The sequence below is a fragment of the Nerophis lumbriciformis genome, linkage group LG08 (assembly GCF_033978685.3).
Source record: "Nerophis lumbriciformis linkage group LG08, RoL_Nlum_v2.1, whole genome shotgun sequence".
Lineage (NCBI taxonomy): Eukaryota > Metazoa > Chordata > Actinopteri > Syngnathiformes > Syngnathidae > Nerophis > Nerophis lumbriciformis.
In genome coordinates, this window is record NC_084555.2 from 2,678,803 (window position 1) to 2,699,562 (window position 20,760).

A 20,760-nucleotide genomic window follows, 5' to 3' on the forward strand; every position below is an offset into this window, starting at 1 on the left:
GACATAAAAAAATTATTAAAAAAAAAAAGTACAAAGTTGATTATGAACATGTAATATGGCTCCCTACAAAGCGCAACCTTCTGTTCACCGTCTTATATTATTATCTTTGTGCCGCAGTGCGCTGTTGTATTTCTAACAGTCTGATAGAACATGCACAAAATAATACTATCGAAATTGTCTCATTACTATGAAAGAAAAGTTATTTGGCAATACATATTGTTATCGCTTTATAGGCCAGCCCTAATACAGTGTTTCCTCCCCACATAGCGGTTCACTTACTCAATGTCTTAGTAAATGATTTTTAAGTAGGTACATTGAGATTTGAGTTTTTAGTTAAAATTACATTGGTGTTTTAAGAACATAGAACGTGTTTATAAGTGTGTGAGAAAGCTGTGTGGAGGGCTTATAAAGACTTTAAATGCATATAATCTTAAAATTCATAACATAAGCCTCCCTGCTTTGCGGAAATTCACCTACCATGAGTGGGTCTTGAACATAACTCCCACGGTAATAGACGGAACACTGTACAGCTTTGCTACACTTATAAGATAGCTTTTGAAGTTGTGGCTTTTAATGACATCATGCAGGAAAAGCTCCTCCCTGACTGGGCCTCTCAACTGCACCTAACCCATGTATACACCCACCATTTTCAAGAAAGCTTTGTAATCTTAAGCTTTGCTGCGCTCTTAAAATAAAGCTTGTCTATCTGCCATCCATCCTTTAGTCAGGTATAGACGTGAGAGCACTATCTTTGATCATTTTTATTTTTATTCAGCGAATAGACTAACCTATGATGTCGCTGGTAAAACGTGAGTATAATGGTAGCACTGTGGCTCTTAGTGCTAATGTTGCTAACATCTGTGTCTACTCTTTAATGTTACGTTGTTGTATATGCTTCCCTCCCGCTCCCCATTAAAAATGTCTTATACTTTGGACAGGTGCACAGTTACAGTGTAAATGTAAACAAAAAAGTAAAGTGCACAATAGTGCTTCTTTGTGAGACACTCACGGATAAACAACTCATGGTATTAAAGCTACAAACAAACCAAAATTGTGTATTTCCAATTGGGGCTACTGAAGCACTTTCATAGAGAGATCGATCGAAAGATAGCGAAATAGATAGATGTATTACGAGATATACAGGTAAAAGCCAGTAAATTAGAATATTTTGAAAAACTTGATTTTTCGGTCCACTCTGTTTCCTGAGATCCACGGTCAACGCAGCCGTCTACCAGCAAGTTTTAGAGCACTTCATGCTTCCTGCTGCTGACCTGCTCTATGGAGATGGAGATTTCAAGTTCCAACAGGACTTGGCGCCTGCACACAGCGCAAAATCTACCCGTGCCTGGTTTACGGACCATGGTATTTCTGTTCTAAATTGGCCCGCCAACTCCCCTGACCTTAGCCCCATAGAAAATCTGTGGGGTATTGTGAAAAGGAAGATGCAGAATGCCAGACCCAAAAACGCAGAAGAGTTGAAGGCCACTATCAGAGCAACCTGGGCTCTCATAACACCTGAGCAGTGCCAGAAACTCATCGACTCCATGCCACGCCGCATTAACGCAGTAATTGAGGCAAAAGGAGCTCCAACCAAGTATTGAGTATTGTACATGCTCATATTTTTCATTTTCATACTTTTCAGTTGGCCAACATTTCTAAAAATCCCTTTTTTGTATTAGCCTTAAGTAATATTCTAATTTTGTGACACACGGAATTTTGGATTTTCATTTGTTGCCACTTCAAATCATCAAAATTAAATGAAATAAACATTTGAATGCATCAGTCTGTGTGCAATGAATAAATATAATGTACAAGTTACACCTTTTGAATGCAATTACTGAAATAAATCAAGTTTTTCAAAATATTCTAATTTACTGGCTTTTACCTCTATATAGAAAGAGATTTTTGGCTGTATTATGTCTATAAACTATCACTAATCAACCTGGTAATAGCTGTAACAGGTTTCTGGCTACACTTCTGTTAAAATGTAACAAGCTTGTATTCTTCTGTTTAGACACTTTACATTCGTTTTGAGCGAACGTAAACACAGGATGGTGGTGTAACAATATACCGTATTTTCCGCACTGTCAGCTTTTCTCAAAAGCTGACAGTGCGCCTTATAATCCGGTGTGCCTTATATATGGACCAATATTGAGCCACAACAGGTCTCGCAACTACGGGATGCATAACGTAACCCCAGCCTCCTATGCGGTGCGCCTTATAATGCGGTGCGCCTTATATATGAACAAAGTTTTAAAATAGGCCATTCATTAAAGGCGCGCCTTATAATCCGGTGCGCCTTATAGTGCGGAAAATACAGTAAATTAAATATTCAAATCATTTCCTACTACTGGCTCAGATTTAAATCGAAGGCAAGGGTTGATGATGGCTTTGCACTATGGAGGAACCTTGGCCGCTAGCTGAGGACGCGGTCATACACTTGTCGCTGTCAAATTTGCAGGACACAGCTAGAATGTGTCATCAACATGCTATATGACAATAGAACAACAGTAATGCAAGCTCTAGACAGCCACATTTATATCATGCAACAAAAATACTTTGAGACGTTTTTATACAGAATAGAGATTATTTTTCATCCGTTTTTATTTCTATTTGTCAGCACACAGCACTCACCTTCCGCCTTGTGGAGTTCCAGCTCCAGCTGACTCTTTAACTTAACCTCGTGGTCAATTTGTACCAACAGGACCTTGTGCTCCTCAACAAGTTGGGCTGAGTCCTCTTGGCCTTGAGACAGTTTTTCCTCCAGACACAAGTGGATGTTATAAGTCTGCTCCAGCTGTAGTGGGGGTGGGGAATAACAACTTTGGTTAGTAATTTAGGAAAAATATGCTTAAAGAAGAACTGCACTTTTTTGGAATTTTGTCTGTCATTCGCAATCCTTGTGTAAGACAAAAACACCTATGTTACTTTTTTTATGCATTCTAATTAGAGATGTCCGATAATGGCTTTTTTGCCGATATCCGATATTGTCCAACTCTTGATTACCGATTCCGATATCAACCGATACCGATATATACAGTCGTGGAATTAACACATTATTATGCCTAATTTTGTTGTGATGCCCCACTGGATGCATTAAACAATGTAACAAGGTTTTCCAAAATAAATCAACTCAAGTTATGGAAAAAAATGCCAACATGGCACTGTTATATTTATTATTGAAGTCACAAAGTGCATTATTTTTTTTAACATGCCTCAAAACAGCAGCTTGGAATTTGGGACATGCTCTCCCTGAGAGCATGAGCAGGTTGCGGTGGGGGTGTGGGGGTGGGGGGTACCAGCGGGGGTGTATATTGTAGCGTCCCGGAAGAGTTAGTGTTGCAAGGGGTTCTGGGTATTTGTTCTGTTGTGTTTATTAAAGTTAAAGTTAAAGTACCAATGATTGTCACACACACACTAGGTGTGGCGAGATTATTCTCTGCATTTGACCCATCACCCTTGATCACCCCCTGGGAGGTGAGGGGAGCAGTGGGCAGCAGCGGTGGCCGCGCCCGGGAATCATTTTGGTGATTTAACCCCCAATTCCAACCCTTGATGCTGAGTGCCAAGCAGGGAGGTAATGGGTCCCATTTTTATAGTCTTTGGTATGACTCGGCCGGGGTTTGAACTCACAACCTACCGATCTCAGGGCGGACACTCTAACCAGTAGGCCACTGAGTTACAAATGTTACACAAATGTTGTGTTACGGTGCGGATGTTCTCCCGAAATGTGTTTGTCATTCTTGTTTGGTGTGGGTTCACAGTGTGGCGCATATTTGTAACAGTGTTAAAGTTGTTTATACGGCCACCCTCAGTGTGACCTGTATGGCTGTTGACCAAGTATGGCTTGCATTCACTTGTGTGTGTGAAAAGCCGTAGATATTATGTGACTGGGCTGGCACGCAAAGGAAGTGCCTTTAAGGTTTATTGGCGATCTACCTCTCCCTACGTCCGTGTACACAGCGGCGTTTTAAAAAGTCATAAATTTTACTTTTTGAAACAGATACCGATAATTTTGAAACCGATACCGATAATTTCCGATATTACATTTTAAAGTATTTATCGGCTCATAATATCGGCAGTCCGATTTTATCGGACATCCCTAATTCTAATATATAAAGTACAAGGTGGCTAACAATGCAGCTAAGGGAGTCATCAATTGTGTCCATAAAGCTCTTAAAAAAAAAAAAAAAAAAAAAAAAAAAAAAAAACATCCAAAAACGGCCAACAATACTCCACTTGCATCTTGTGACCTGAATATTAACCAAGCATTGTTATTACAAGCGCTGATGTTAAGGAACTTTTTTTAGCGGCACTGTGATCACAGAGAGCTAACTACCTTAGGCTGCAATATTGACATACTGAGCCGGTGAGCTGCTGCATCGCTTCTGAGCTGGTAAAAGTTAACACCAGACTATAAATCATGCCTCTCACCTAGTAGTATAAAGTAGGGTTGTACGGTATGTACCAAGGAATTGAAAACGGTCCTAAACTGCCTTTGAAAAATACCGGAATTGTTTTCATCTGCACGCTGCCGTGCTGCGCAGTGACGTTGCTGAGTGAAGGAGTATATTTAGTGTGTCACCGCGCACACACTCAAAGCGCACAAGTAGATAAAGCGAGGAGAGGAAAACTGGCAAATCTCCTTGCTAACAAAAAGGGTGCACAAAGCGCAGTGTGAAGGTATTTGGGCTTCAAAACTATCGATCAAGGTAAAGTGTCACACTGCAAGCAGTGCTTTAAAACATGCCTCGCCAAAGGTGGCACAACCACCTGCACTTCAAACTTAGGTAAACATTTAAATAACCTTTTCGAACGTGTTATAAAGAGAAATGTAAATGTATAAACTATATATTTGACTTGTAATTGCATACATGTTCGAAATAAATTTAAACCAACATTAATCCAGCCCTGCACAATAAGTTTAAAGGTAATGTAGTCAACTAGCTCCCCTGTTGTGCACATACAGTTATGTAGACGTGCACACAGCTGCTTGGCTTGGGGCCACAGCCAAATACTAGCGGAGTCCAAATCGCCCACGTAGCGCAAACTAATGCAAGTGAAATGACTGAATTTTGTAACAAATTGCTACAATGTGTTTTATCTTTCACAATGTCTGTTTTACCTGCTACATGTCCTATCTGTGTACTTTTAGCAATACTATTGATTTTAGTATTTACTAATGATTCTATTTGTCGTAAAGCACAGACCAAAAGTGGCAACAAAAATCATGAAGCATTTAATAAAATGTCAAAGCTTTCTATTCTATTTTAACCTTATCCTAGATTATGGCAGACTATGTGTAACATGTAAAATAGTGCCCATGTGTTTCATGCCTTTTATTTAATTTTTTAATATTCTAAAATTGTTGAGTTTATAAGGAACCTTATGTTTATTGTATTGAAATATTTTTTGTATTTAAAATGAGGCCAAAAATATATTTTTTTGTGGTGCCCTTTATTTTGAAAAGTATCAAAATACATTTTGGCACCGGTACCAAAAATATTGGTAACTGGACAACCCTAGTGGAAAGTTGAAACTTTGACATACAACTCAGAGATGGCGAGGAAGACAAGAAAAAATATTTTGCGTGCATTTTTTTTTTTAACTTGCAGTACGATGATGATTAATTCTTCATCTAAATGAGAAGGTAAGAACATCCCATCAGTCAGCAGACATTGTACAGTAAGTGATTGTTTTATTATGTGAGTAGTTTGTATTTCTTGTTGCACTTAGCAGTACTGCTACATGACTATTGTTTCACCAAAGCTGAATCTGTTTAGCACACAGCTACTTAAACTTGCAGCTCATTCTCCGTATATCCAGGCTCAAAAATATAAGTTTCTGGATCATCATTTGTCCCAAAGTATTCGTTGTTGGCTTTCGTGAAGTTTGCCATGAGTAGTAGGTATAGTTGAAGGGAAAAGTGAACATTGTTGAGTTTGAGTTTATCGTGTTGAGTCTGTGAAATTAATACGCCGCTGTACTGCTTAAAAATGACAAACATGCGTGAATATTACATGTTATTATGAATAACCCTGTTACTACATTACATATATACTAACACAGTGTATATAAAACAGAGTTTTTTTTAGAGCGCTTTATAGGTGGAATAGAGCGACTCCCATTGGCTATTGTTAGCTGACTTTTGCTAGTGTTTATTTACGAGTTAGGATGCAGTAAAAAAAAACTAAAAAAACATGTGTTCTAGTCTCACATAAAGACTGTAAATGATAAGCAAAATTAAAAAACAGTGCAGTTCCTCTTTAACAGTACCTGCGTGTTGGCTTGATTGAGCAGCTCCAGGAGTGTATCCACTGTCTGGCGCAGTCGGCTGCAGGCGTTCAGGGCCGCCTCCTCTCCTCCGGGGTTGATCTGTGTGTCTGAAACCAGGAGACTCTCACAGAGAAGGTCAGTCAGCTCCATGTCCTCAGAAGTCACATCTGTGGCAGAAACCCCAAACGACACAACAAGATAAAAGTAACTGATCTGCTAGCATGCATGGGTATGCATATACAGGTAAAAGCCAGTAAATTAGAATATTTTGAAAAACTTGATTTATTTCAGTAATTGCATTCAAAAGGTGTAACTTGTACATTATATTTATTCATTGCACACAGACTGATGCATTCAAATGTTTATTTCATTTAATTTTGATGATTTGAAGTGGCAACAAATGAAAATCCAAAATTCCGTGTGTCACAAAATTAGAATATTACTTAAGGCTAATACAAAAAAGGGATTTCTAGAAATGTTGGCCAACTGAAAAGTATGAAAATGAAAAATATGAGCATGTACAATACTCAATACTTGGTTGGAGCTCCTTTTGCCTCAATTACTGCGTTAATGCGGCGTGGCATGGAGTCGATGAGTTTCTGGCACTGCTCAGGTGTTATGAGAGCCCAGGTTGCTCTGATAGTGGCCTTCAACTCTTCTGCGTTTTTGGGTCTGGCATTCTGCATCTTCCTTTTCACAATACCCCACAGATTTTCTATGGGGCTAAGGTCAGGGGAGTTGGCGGGCCAATTTAGAACAGAAATACCATGGTCCGTAAACCAGGCACGGGTAGATTTTGCGCTGTGTGCAGGCGCCAAGTCCTGTTGGAACTTGAAATCTCCATCTCCATAGAGCAGGTCAGCAGCAGGAAGCATGAAGTGCTCTAAAACTTGCTGGTAGACGGCTGCGTTGACCCTGGATCTCAGGAAACAGAGTGGACCGACACCAGCAGATGACATGGCACCCCAAACCATCACTGATGGTGGAAACTTTACACTAGACTCCAGGCAACGTGGATCCTGTGCCTCTCCTGTCTTCCTCCAGACTCTGGGACCTCGATTTCCAAAGGAAATGCAAAATTTGCATGGTTGGGTGATGGTTTGGGGTGCCATGTCATCTGCTGGTGTCGGTCCACTCTGTTTCCTGAGATCCAGGGTCAACGCAGCCGTCTACCAGCAAGTTTTAGAGCACTTCATGCTTCCTGCTGCTGACCTGCTCTATGGAGATGGAGATTTCAAGTTCCAACAGGACTTGGCGCCTGCACACAGCGCAAAATCTACCCGTGCCTGGTTTACGGACCATGGTATTTCTGTTCTAAATTGGCCCGCCAACTCCCCTGACCTTAGCCCCATAGAAAATCTGTGGGGTATTGTGAAAAGGAAGATGCAGAATGCCAGACCCAAAAACGCAGAAGAGTTGAAGGCCACTATCAGAGCAACCTGGGCTCTCATAACACCTGAGCAGTGCCAGAAACTCATCGACTCCATGCCACGCCGCATTAACGCAGTAATTGAGGCAAAAGGAGCTCCAACCAAGTATTGAGTATTGTACATGCTCATATTTTTCATTTTCATACTTTTCAGTTGGCCAACATTTCTAAAAATCCCTTTTTTGTATTAGCCTTAAGTAATATTCTAATTTTGTGACACACGGAATTTTGGATTTTCATTTGTTGCCACTTCAAATCATCAAAATTAAATGAAATAAACATTTGAATGCATCAGTCTGTGTGCAATGAATAAATATAATGTACAAGTTACACCTTTTGAATGCAATTACTGAAATAAATCAAGTTTTTCAAAATATTCTAATTTACTGGCTTTTACCTGTATATATGTATTAGGGATGTCGGATAATATCGGACTGCTGAAATTATCGGCTGATAAATGCTTTAAAATGTAATATCGTAAATTATCGGTATCGGTTTCAAAATTATCGGTATCGGTTTCAAAAAGTAAAATGTATGACTTTTTAAAACCCTGCTGTGTACACGGACGAAGGGAGAGGTACAGCGCGCCAATAAACCTTAAAAGCACTGCTTTTGCGTGCAGGCCCAGTCACATAATACCTACGGCTTTTCACACACACACACACACAATTGAATGCAAGCATACTTGGTCAACAGCCATACAGGTCACACTGAGAGTGGGCGTATAAACAGCTTTACCACTGTTACAAATATGCGCCACACTGTGAACCCACACCAAACAAGAATGACAAACACATTTCGGGAGAACATCCGCACCGTAACACAACATAAACACAACAGAACAAATACCCAGAACCCCTTGCAGCACTAACTCTTCCAGGACGCTACAACATACCCCCCCCCCGCTCCCCAACACCTCAACCTCCTCATGCTCTCTCAGGGAGAGCATGTCCCAAATTCCAAGCTGCTGTTTTGAGGCATGTTAAAAAAAATAATGCACTTTGTGACTTCAATAATACATATGGCAGTGCTATGTTGGCATTATTTTCCATAACTTGAGTGGATTTATTTTGGAAAACTTTGTTCCATTATTTAATGCATCCAGCGGGGCATCACAACAAAATTAGGCATAATAATGTGTTGATTCCACGGCTGCATATATCGTATCGGTTGATATCGGAATCGGTAATTAAGAGTTGGACAATATCAGAATATCGGCAAAAAAGCCATTATCGGACATCTCTAATATATATATATATATATATATATATATATATATATATATATATATATATATATATATATAAATAAATAAATATATATATAAAATTAAATATGTATAATTAAAGACTTGACATGACATAAACCTGCTTCGTGAGCCCCTTTAGTCCCTGTTGAGCTCCTCTGATGGGAAGATTGCGTAGACATGTTGGCACTGATCTTCTGCCCAATCAGTTCTTCGGTAGCAATAATGCTGCGAAGCATCTCAATTAACACCTTCTTCAGCTTGTCATTGGCCTGGTGCAGTTTACGTCTGAAAAAAAGAGACTGTGAGTGCTTACGCACGCACACCAGCATTGAAAGCAAAGCTTACCGCTCTTTCTTCGCAGCGTGCAGGTCATCAGTGAGCATTTTAAGAAGGTTGCCTCCCTCCTGGCCCTCGCGCTCCCGTCTTTGGAGGAGGGTGTCCAAAGTCTCCATCTCTGCACGCTTGCCTTCTAGCTCTCCCTGCAGACAGCCGACCTCCGCTCTCAACTGGGGAAAAACGCAAGACAAAAGCTTGATGTGAATAATTCCTCTAAAAATCCATTCTAAGAACCAAAGAGAGAAACACTAGAGACTTCTGACAATTGCAGGACATCATGACAATCTTTTAACTTACCTTCACCTCCCTGCGCGCCTCCCTCTCTGCCTCGGCTATCACCATAGCTTCCCTCCTTTTTGGCTCTCCCTCCCGCTCCCCATTAAAAATGTCTCATGCAGCCACCTGCATCTGCCAAACAATGGGGTCGCCCAGGTAACAGAACCCTCCCAACCTCTCTTAAGCCGCTCTTTAGTCAACCCCATAAGGGAGGGGTTGGGTGAGAGTACATGTTAATATCTTCCAATCAAACAAGCCAAGCTGGACAGGCGCCATGACGGTGGCAAAATAAAAACGCTAAGTTGATGTTTTCAGCCGAGAACACTTAATGGCTCCATGAGGATTACAAGTTCTTTTTGTGGGGGGGGGGGGTGCGGAATTATCTAAATGAAACTACTGAACTATTAGAAACACCCATAACTAATAGTGACAGTTTAAACTAGTGTGATGTAAAAACACTTAAATTTCTACAGTCACTAACTGAATCTAAAATAAAATATGTCTGAACCAAAAAAGCAATGTTTCTATATTGGGGAATAACAATTGATTAGGCAAACAATTATTAACCCTCATTATTAACTTGCTTTTTGTTCTTACTCCATTATACATGATTTTTCCTGACAGGGTTTTTTCATATAACATTTTCAAATTTCCATGTGTAATTTTTTCGCAGGGGTACGATACACTGACAGTTAATCGACGATATTCCATAGCAAAACAGGACATTTAAGTAAATTTTCTAAAGGGCAAAAAAAACATTGGGATTTTATTTCTTTCTTTTCTTTGCTCAAATCTCTAGATCAAGGTCCGCTGCAAAAAAAAAACACACAAAACTAACCTGTTTTTTTCTTTTTAACTAGGGATGTTCCAATCAGGGATTTATGCTGCCGATTCCGATCTTCAATGAGTGAGATCGGCCAATCCAGATCCCATGTATAAATAGTACTTTCTTTTTATTTATGATAAGTGCTATTGGCAGTTTAACATTTAACTAGTTCCTAATTATATTTTATGACATACAATTGTTATAGTAAAACAAAGTCAATAGTACACAATAACTAAACAAAAGCTAAAAATGCCATCGATCTTTTTTTTTTGCAGAAAAAGTTCTCCTGTGTACAGGATTCAAAGATTTTGAAAGAAAAATCTAGACTTCTTAAAGTCTCTGGCTTGCTCTTACTGTGTGTAAAATGTTTAGCCTCATCATACAGTCAAAATGATACTTGACAATGATACTTAGGATTAGGGATGTCCCGATCCAGGTTTTTGCACTTCCGATCCGATACCGATATTGTTTTTGCACTTCCAATCCGATACTGACCGATACCGATACTGACCGATACTGGCCTATCCGAGCATGTATTAAAGTTTAAAGTTATTTAGCCTACTTAGTTGTCAGAATCATGTTGAAAAGGGTTTTAGTACTCTTGATAACAACTAGCCAGCTGAATTGGGGGAGTTTGAATAATACACAATGGTTGGTAACAAGAAACTGACCTGTTTATTCAAGGATAAACACAACATAGACAAAATTATACATGACAAACAGAAATGGCATCATTGAACTAGGGCTGGGCGATATGGCCTTTTTTTTTAATATTGAGATATTTTAAGGCCATATTGCGATACATGATATATATCTCGATATTTTGCCTTAGCCTTGAATGAACACTTGATGCATATAATCACAGCAGTATGATGATTCTATGTGTTTTGATTGATTGAGACTTTTATTAGTAGGTTGCACAGTGAAGTACATATTCCGTACAATTGACCACTAAATGGTAACACCCCAATACGTTTTTCAACTTGTTTAAGTCGGGGTCCACTTAAATTGATTCATGATACAGATATATACTATCAGATATATACTATCATCATAATACAGTCATCACACAAGATAATCACATTGAATTATTTACATTATTTACAATCCGACGTGTGGAGGGGGGTGCTGGATTTAAGTGTCAAAAAGACAGCCAAAAGAGTTTGATATGAGAATAAATCTAAAGTTAAAATATAGGGTAGAAATGCACCCATTTGCAGGAAATGTAGTCTTGATTTTCAACATTTTCTTTCAAGGCTTGCATGTCTACATTAAAACATTCTTCTTCATACTGCATTAATATATGCTACTTTTAAACTTCCATGCAGAGAAGGAAATCACAACTAAAAAAATCACTAATTTTTTCATACAGTGTTGATCTGGAAATTTTTGCCTCGGCATTTTGATGGTGTGGGCGTGTGGCACCGAATGGAGATAAACGTCTCGACAGACGTTACAATATTTGAACAATGATGACGAAAACGGTTCTCTCTGCCGTGTCCGTGTGTCGAAAATTGTAATGCGCTTATTTTTTTATTTGATTTTGTGCGTGGCATAGATTTGCCGTGCGCAGAGGACGCTTGAGCAGTGCGAGTGCGCAATTGCGCAGGCGCGCACCTTAGAGGAAACATTGCTCGCACGGCTGCGCTAGCATCACAGCTAATGTTAGCCATGCTGCTACCTCTCTGCTGGGAGAGGACGTATACGTATGTGACATATGACGTGTATGACGTGACAGTATGTGACGTATGACGTGACAGTATGTGACGTGTGTAAGAAGGTGCGCTCGCTGTCTGTGAGAGGGAGACACAGGAAAGAGTGAGAAGAGCCTGTCGTGTAATGCCAGCAGCTAAAAGCAACTGCGTGAGAATCCACAGACCTGTGGATGTGTTGAAGGTGTGCTGGAAAATGCGGAACGGAAATTATGGAGCAGCAGAAAAGTGGAATGTATTATTTAAATCGGTGCGTTGGAAAACACGGACCGGAGTTTTTTTTTTTAAACTGGATCTGGATCTGCATTTTCCCATGCCTTGCCGATACGCATTTTTTGGCAAATATCGGCGGCCGATCCGATCCAAATATCGGATCGGGACATCCCTACTTAGGATATTAAGAAATGTACTTTATTTGTCGCAATGGAAGTGAATATTATTAACTTCAAACTGTGTATGGTGTATGTAATTATCCGCTTGCCGCCTCTGTCTATTGATCAAAAATAAAATATCGACTAGAGGTGCTCGGCATTGAAAGGCATTTATGAGCAATGGTTTATAACAAACTTTTTCACGAAAATCACCAAATTCTGATCAGCTGCTGACCAATCCGCACATCCCTCATTTTAAACCATTTGATGGCCTTTTGAACAAAAGGATGTCACAGTTTTCAAATACTTATTTTACGATTTTGAACCCGTGTCATTATCTGAATAAAATGGTAAAAAAAAACTTTTAAAAATTTTGAAAAATTTTAGCAAAAAAAAAAAAAAAAAAAGTTACAAAAAAGTGAAATATAAAAATCCCAAATGTTTTTACGCTCTTCAAAAACTTGAGAACCTTTTTGGCTTTCAAGATAATTAAAGTCACATGTCCCCAGAGGAAATTTGAGGCAAAATGGGTTGGAATTAGGTTTTCAACCAGCAAAGGCGCTATTCATTGAGGCTCAACTAGTTTGTGGGCTAAATATCCATCCATCCATCCATCCATTTTCTACCGCTTATTCCCTTTGGGGTCGCGGGGGCGCTGGAGCCTATCTCAGCTACAATCAGGCGGAAGGCGGGGTACACCCTGGACAAGTCGCCACCTCATCGCAGGGCCAACACAGATAGACAGACAACATTCACACTCACTTCGACACACTACGGACCATTTAGTGTTGCCAATCAACTTATCCCCAGGTGCATGTCTTTGGGCTAAATATGAATATTAAAAAAATCTAACCTACACTGCTCGCCCCCCACCCCCAAAAAGCCACCACCTTTAACTAAAAAAATAGGTAAATACCGTTTGGATATTTACTGATCATGTTTCAGCTGGCAATAAGTTATTCACCCTTAACTGAGGCTGTGAGTAGCTTCTCATTTGAGTGTTAACACTCAGATTGAGTAGCCTCCTCCCTGACCACACCTACTCTGCTGCGACTGGTTTGAGGTCAAAGGTTGGCTCCAGCCCCTGCCACTTCTCAGAAATGCAAAGACAGCAACCCTCCCTCTTCACCCCCAACGGCCAATGTTTATCAGCAAACAGTAAAATATTGCATATATTTGGATGAAACTTCAAACCCTAGTTACGTTGAATGAGTTTAAAGCTTCTGTGAAGGGACTGCAGTCTACCTTGTCTGTATGCACATGTGTCATGTGAGCAAGTTTTAATGTTGTAAATGTAATGTTTAATGTATTTGTTTACTGTTTTTAATGTAACCTTGCTGCTGCCCTCTTGGCCAGGTCTCCCTTGGAAAAGAGATCTTTGATCTCAATGGGATTTTACCTGGTTAAATAAAGGCTAATAATAATAATAATAATGACATTTTGAGAATCTGGAGTCGTGAGAACAAAGGAGCGGTGACCCCAAGGTAGTTCTTCAGCTCCCCAGAAGACAAAAAACTATTTTGCTGCCTTAATCCGATTTAGATGCACAGTTCTTACATAAAATTTAAAAACATTTTTTGGCTACCATTAAAGAAAAACTGAGCAGGGTACTGTGCAACGGTTGCTGGTTACTGCTGGAAATAAATGTACTTTCAACAGTTGTGTTGTGAAGTTCTCGTATCAGACCCTTTACAAGATTTGGAGTTTGCATAGAAATAAAACGAGATTAAAAAAATGGAAAGACAGGAGGGGAGGAGGGAAACATTACGAAGAAATGAATCATCAATACAAAAAACCTGCCGTGAAATGAACGCAACTCTGGACAAACAAAAATGTGCCATTTAAAAAGCTTATAGAACTTTATGGAATTAATTGTCTCACCTTTATTTTTGCCAGGCAGTGTATGTTGCATAGCATTTATTGTTAATTTAGTACACAACACATTATTCTTAAAAAAAAAAAAAGAAAAAGTGAAAGAACATGCTTTAATTTTAGTAGTATCTTCTGTCACCTCAAAATAAAAATGCAATACTCATGGTCGAACAAGGGAATTTGAGCAAATGCAAATGTTTAATGTAATTATAATGTTAACTTTACACATGAAAACGTATTCACTCCCCAGTTAGAAAAAAGTTTGATAGTGTAAATACAGTAAGCCGGTACACAGGTTGTATGCATGTGTGTATAGTATAGTATAGTATAACAATACCTGGGCTACTACAGCATCTAGTTGCTGCAGTTGGGCAGTGAGTTGGCTCATTTTGCTTGTGTAGTTGCGCTCCTTCTCTTCCTGTTCAGACGCGAATGTCCGTCTCAGGTCCTCAAGCTCCGCCTCTTTCTGCTGCTCAAAATCAGCCTTGAAGAAAAGAAACTGTTACATGTATATTTGTTCATCAGAGTTTTCTCCTGCCATGTCTAACGGGCTGCGAGTAAAATTCTAAATGTGTAGGGTAAGGAAAAAAAAAAAAGAACCTTCAGCCTAAAAAGCTTCTGCATCAGAGGATAAAAAGCTTAGATCCATCCCCTTTAGCCACTGTTCCGACGGTCTGGGACTCAAACACACGCACTAGTCGGCAGTGGTCAGAACACAGACGGACAAGAAAGCCACATCATATATGATGGTGGGATTATGTGAAAACTGGGTTTGAATAAAGCTCCACTGGGAAAGCGTCCAATAGAAAAAATAAAATAACCCTTCGAATGAACTGGTGCATCTGGAGATTAAGAGGGGCAACGCACACAACAGTTCTCAATAATCCACAGAGATTACATAATGTTTCAAAGTCACACTGCTGGATGAATATATGAAAAACACAAAACGAACTGGAAAATACCTCAACTTATGTTTTAAGAGTAAGAAGCAGAAGGAAAGAATTTTAAAAATGTGTCTTTTACCGTCAGATGATTAATCCTGTCCTGCAGTCTCTCCCCTGATTGGACTTTGAGGAGCTCCGCCTCCTCCAGGAAGTGCTGCCGTTGCCTCGACGACCCCTCTTCAAGCTCCCTGCGACATGCCTCCAATTCTCGGGCAGAGATTCCCTTCAGCTCCTACGACAGACAACAGAGTCTACTGGTTTAGTAATGCCGCTCAAAGGCTCGGAACACAAATAAATCCTCAGAACAAGCTTCGCACAAACACACCATTATGAGACCTGGGTGACTATGTAATCCTTTCTCTGATGGGCTGTTAGAGGCACAGAGATAAACTGACGTACACGAGAGTAGCGTGCATTTTCACCTGTAGTTGGAGTTGGTGCTGCTGGGAGAGTTGTTCTTTCTCAGCGACGTATGCGTGCGTCAGTTCCTGAAGAGCAGCGCTGTTTTGTTGCTCCAGCTGTAAAACCTGAGAAGATGATGTGGATGAAGAAGGTAAGATAAGCAGAGTTTGGCGACTTATACTGCAACACACTGTGTGGCATCCGCCGTAGTTAGAGATGGGTACCGAATCTGGTACTTTTTGGCAGTGACTGTTGAATCCCTCCGGTCCTAAAGAGCACTGATTCACGTAAAATCCAACTGTGCCATTTTTCGGTACCTGGGTTGCGCTTGACGTTATGCCCGGTTGCCAACTCTTTGCACTTGGGCGATCATTCTAGCAGCACCGAGAGCGGGTTCAACCAAACTACCTCAAGTAGTTTTGCAATTTTCAATACCAGCAAAAAAAATTCACTCAAAAAACACTCGTAAGTAAGGCTCCACATTTCCACAAATGCGTCAGCTTGATGCTAATATACATTGCCTTTTCTATTGATATGCTACTGATGGGCATTAATGATTTTAACTTTTTAATTTCAACACCTTCAAATTTGATTATGAAAACTGCAACTAAGATGCACGTTACATTCAAACAGCTGGTATGTAATTAGTATAATACTTACAGAGTTAACACTTTGTAAGGCGCAACATGAGGCAGCAAGGACTGAAATGACAAATACACTATAAACTATACACAACTGCAATCCAACATCTTGGACTTGCGACTGTAATTGCAACTTAATGTAATACCTGCAAATGATACTCAGAAATGTGATAATGAAACAAGATGATTGGGCAGTAGTTATCATAATTAGCCCTTTTTTTTTTAATTTTATTTTTTAAATGTTGCAATCAAAAAAATTTGATTGTATTTTTTTTTTTTTAAACAATTGTATACCGTATTTTTCGGACTATAAGTCGCAGTTTTTTCCATAGTTTGGCCAGGGGTGCGACTTATACTCAGGAGCGACTTATGTGTGAAATTATTAACACATTACCGTAAAATATAAAATAATATTATTTAGCTCATTCACGTAAGAGACTAGACGTATAAGATTTCATGGGATTTAGCGATTAGGAGTGACAGATTGTTTGGTAAACGTATAGCATGTTCTATATGTTATAGTTATTTGAATGACTCTTACTATAATATGTTACGTTAACATACCAGGCACGTTCTCAGTTGGTTATTTATGCGTCATATAACATACACTTATTCAGCCTGTTGTTCTATTGTTTATTTATTTTAAATTGCCTTTCAAATGTCTATCCTTGGTGTTGGCTTTTATCAAATAAATGTCCCCAAAAAATGCGACTTATATTCCAGTTCGACTTATATGTTTTTTTCCTTCTTTATTATGCATTTTTGTCAGGTGTGACTTATACTTCGGTGCGACTTATACTCCGAAAAAAAAAGAAAAAGAAAAAAAAAAGAAAAAAAAAGAATATATATATATATATATATATATGTATATATATATATATATATTAACGCACAGAAACTATCAAATTGGTACTGTTGAAAACCGGTACCAATTCCCGGTACCTGGGAATCAATACAGTATCGGTTCAAACGTGAACGGTCCCCATCCCAAACCATAGTAAAGATCATCACAACCACCAAGCAGCACCACTTGTTATTTAGGAAAGAAGGAATGTACTGTGGGTGCGGCATCTATTTATCAATGTGGACTACCATGTAGATGCCACAGGAAGGATTTTAATGATAAAATCCAATTAAATAATCACGTTATGCATATAACATTACTAATTTTAAACAGCATGTGACATGATTAAATCAATTCCTTTTGAAGCAATAATGTAAGAATAATGATTGGATAAGTACCTGTGCCTTTAATTCGCTCAGAGCTTTGCAGTGTTCAGCATCTAGTGACTCTTTTTGAGCAGACAGTTCATCCTGTAAGACAAAAAACAAGATATAGTGTACATGAAATTATTTAAAAGCAGTATTACATTTACTGTACTAAACTTACTAAAGGGAAGGCTATACAGTGGTGCGTCAGGAAACGAGTGCACCATCTTTCAAGTGTTTTTGGGATACAATATGTCTTGGCTAATCATTAAGCTTTAGGTTGCCAGCAAAAATTCAGGTTACCAACCTACCAAATGTCAATTGGCGCAGTGAACGTCAGTCAATCCCGTAGGATTCGGCCAAAACATCCCGTCTTACTCGCTAGCATTCGCTTATAGCTATTGATCAACATAACTTAGTTTTTCCAACTATTTGAACGAAAACAAATGAGTGTGAAGGACAGTGCTTAAAAGAAGTGGACGATATTCATTGAATTCCATCCATCCATCCATTTTCTACCGCTTGTCCCATTTGGGGTCGCTGGAGCCTATCTCAGCTACAATCGGGCGGAAGGCGTACACCCTGGACAAGTCGCCAACTCATTGAATTATAAAAATAAATCATCAAAAACATAACATGACTTGGTTAAGCAGCTGGAGCATAGCATTGCTAGTCCGCACCAAACTGAAGTAGAATGAGTCGATAACGCCAGCCAAGGACAGTAAAATATCTAAACGGCGGACGTTTATCCATAATAATACAAAAAAGCTGGTGATGGTGTGTTTGACAGAGAAGAAGCTCGAAGGAGATACTGTAGGAGTCCAAAGCTGTACATTATTAGTACACGACTTCTTAACTACTGTAATTGTTCTAGCGCAATCTATTGTTCATCATACAATATTTTACTTTAGAAATCGGCTTTATTGGTCAAGTATGTTTAACACACAAGGAAATTGACTTGGTCAACTGCGCTCTCGTTCAATGCAAGAAGGGGGGAAAAACACTGGTTAAATGGATTTTAATTCACTTTAATGCCTGGTGTTTCGCAATACAAGCCTTTTCAAAATGCGAGCTTTGTCAAATAACCAATAAACTCGTATCCTGAGGTACCACTATAGCTTGTTTCATTGATTGAGAGCTAAAACATTTAAGAATAAGCAGCTTTTCAACCTGGTGAACATGGCTGAGCTCGCCAGCCATGGCCCTAAACTTGGTCATGTGCATCTGAGCCATCTCCTTCCGCAGCTCCTCTTTGATTGACTCCTGCTCTGCAATGTGACGCTCCACCATTTCCGCTTTTTGACTGGTAAGAGCTTGGTGCTTCTGTTCCATCTGCACCATTTCATCGCGCAGTGTCTGGTTTTAAAAAAGGCAGCAGATTAGAAACGCAGTTAAGCATTGAGAAACCGATAACACCACAAAGCCAACTTACTTGTATTTCCTTTAAGTATGTGGCCTCCAAGGTGTCCATGTTAGCAAGCATCCTGTTTTCAATTTCATCCTTCTCCTCCTGGTGTTTCCGGGACAACTCTGCTTCTAATGCCTCAAGTTGGGCATTGCTGGTTTCTTGAAACATGGCCTCCAGGCCCTGGAGGTCTTCCTTGCGCTTGGAATTGAGGGTCGCTTCCAAGGCAACAAGCTGGGCATTGTGCTTGGACTCGAGCTCAGCAGTCACGGCTACGAGCTGATCTCTGTGACTGGCGCCGAGAGAGTCCAGTTGTGCTTTGTGTTTGATGATAAGACCGTCCATTTCTTGGGAGTATTCGTTGAGAAGTGTCGCTCTCTCATGTTCCAGGTCAGTTTTGTGTTTGTTCCTAAGCTCAACCAGAGAGATTTCAGTTTTCTGGGAGAAATACTGCTCCAACATGGCCTTTTCCTCCTCAAATCTGGTGGGGAAAAAAACTATTAAAAACACATACATACAGTATATATACTTTTTTTTTTAACCATGAAATAAATACCATACAAGCATTCAGTTCTAACAAGAAGAAAATGGTAATTCCTAAGAAACATACAAAAAATTAAAAAAAAAAGAGTTGTAATAGACTAAGTCATGAGAGATAGATAAAAAAGTTAACATTTTACAAGAATGAATATGGTGTACATTTTACAAGACAAGAGTCATGATAAAGTAAATCCCTGTCTAATTGCAGTGCGGCACCAAAAATTATTTTAATTTTTCTTAAGTCATTTAAATAGAATGGCTTGATGGCGCCATTTACAGGGGGAAAAAAAAGAGTGGCTATGAATCCAGCACAGGGTACTGTCGCACAAGCCATTCATAGGTGCTGGAAAATGTTTTGACTCATATCTGTATCACGATGCTTATTTCGATTCTGAATTGATTCATAGTTTTCAAATATCTTTTTTTTTTTTAATAATAGAATTTCTTTAAGAATACATTTTTTTTTAAATTATTTTTTTTAGGCGACCTCCAGGAAAAGTTAAAAGTTTTATTATAATATATGTACACAAAACAATACATTGCAAGCCTCGGTTTGAATCGACAGTCCTGTTGAATCAGAATCAAATCGTCACAAAGAATCAGAATTTAATCCTGAACTGTTGTAAGATTCATATCCCAACAATTCACTCAACAATTTTCAGTAGGAAGACGCTTCGGCAAGACGTAATGTTGGTTAACTACATGTTTAGCACAATAATGTATCATGTATGCCAGTATTTGTTTCTTAATGTGTAAAACTGAGTTCAAAATGTGTTTAATAGGGGACGAGACATATTATTATAGTGTTAGGAGTCTTAAAAATAGGCATTTTTAAATATGTAAAATTTAAGAGAAGTCGTGAGATTAAATAAAAAAAATAATGGACCAAATTTAACAAGTATAAAGTTAGATTTTATTGTGAATTAAGTTGGAATTTTATGGACTAGACTTGTAATATTACAATAAAAAGTCGTACATTTAAGAAAATCAATTAACGACAGAACACCAAAACAAATATTTAAAAAGTCACAATTTTATAAGAATACAGTCATGGCTGTTACACTTGATAAAATTATGACTTCACTTTCGTAAAAAAACCTTCTCAAAAAAAACAAATAAAACAATTTATTTTTCTTGTAACAACGTAACTTTAGGTCTCATAATTTTACTAATAAATAATTGTCCTTTTTTAGTGTCGCCCTAACATCTAAATACAATGGTACCTCAACTTACGAGCTCAAATGGTTGTATGACAGCTCGTAACACAAATAC

The 20,760-nt window shown here is 38.9% G+C and overlaps 1 protein-coding gene across 6 annotated transcripts in view; it reads right to left on the reverse strand.

The window, feature by feature from the left end:
• pcnt (pericentrin) overlaps positions 1 to 20,760 on the reverse strand; it is a 92,339-nt gene that overhangs the window by 40,124 nt on the left and 31,455 nt on the right. For all 6 annotated transcript variants that reach the window (XM_061968118.2, XM_061968115.2, XM_061968116.2 and 3 more), the window contains 10 exons: positions 18,976 to 19,429; positions 18,714 to 18,899; positions 17,577 to 17,648; positions 15,714 to 15,818; positions 15,371 to 15,523; positions 14,685 to 14,831; positions 9,300 to 9,460; positions 9,073 to 9,239; positions 6,277 to 6,443; positions 2,635 to 2,797 (listed from right to left, as the gene is read on the reverse strand). In XM_061968118.2, the coding sequence (XP_061824102.2) occupies positions 2,635 to 2,797; positions 6,277 to 6,443; positions 9,073 to 9,239; positions 9,300 to 9,460; positions 14,685 to 14,831; positions 15,371 to 15,523; positions 15,714 to 15,818; positions 17,577 to 17,648; positions 18,714 to 18,899; positions 18,976 to 19,429 (1,775 nt within the window). The remainder of the gene's footprint in view (positions 1 to 2,634; positions 2,798 to 6,276; positions 6,444 to 9,072; positions 9,240 to 9,299; positions 9,461 to 14,684; positions 14,832 to 15,370; positions 15,524 to 15,713; positions 15,819 to 17,576; positions 17,649 to 18,713; positions 18,900 to 18,975; positions 19,430 to 20,760) is intronic.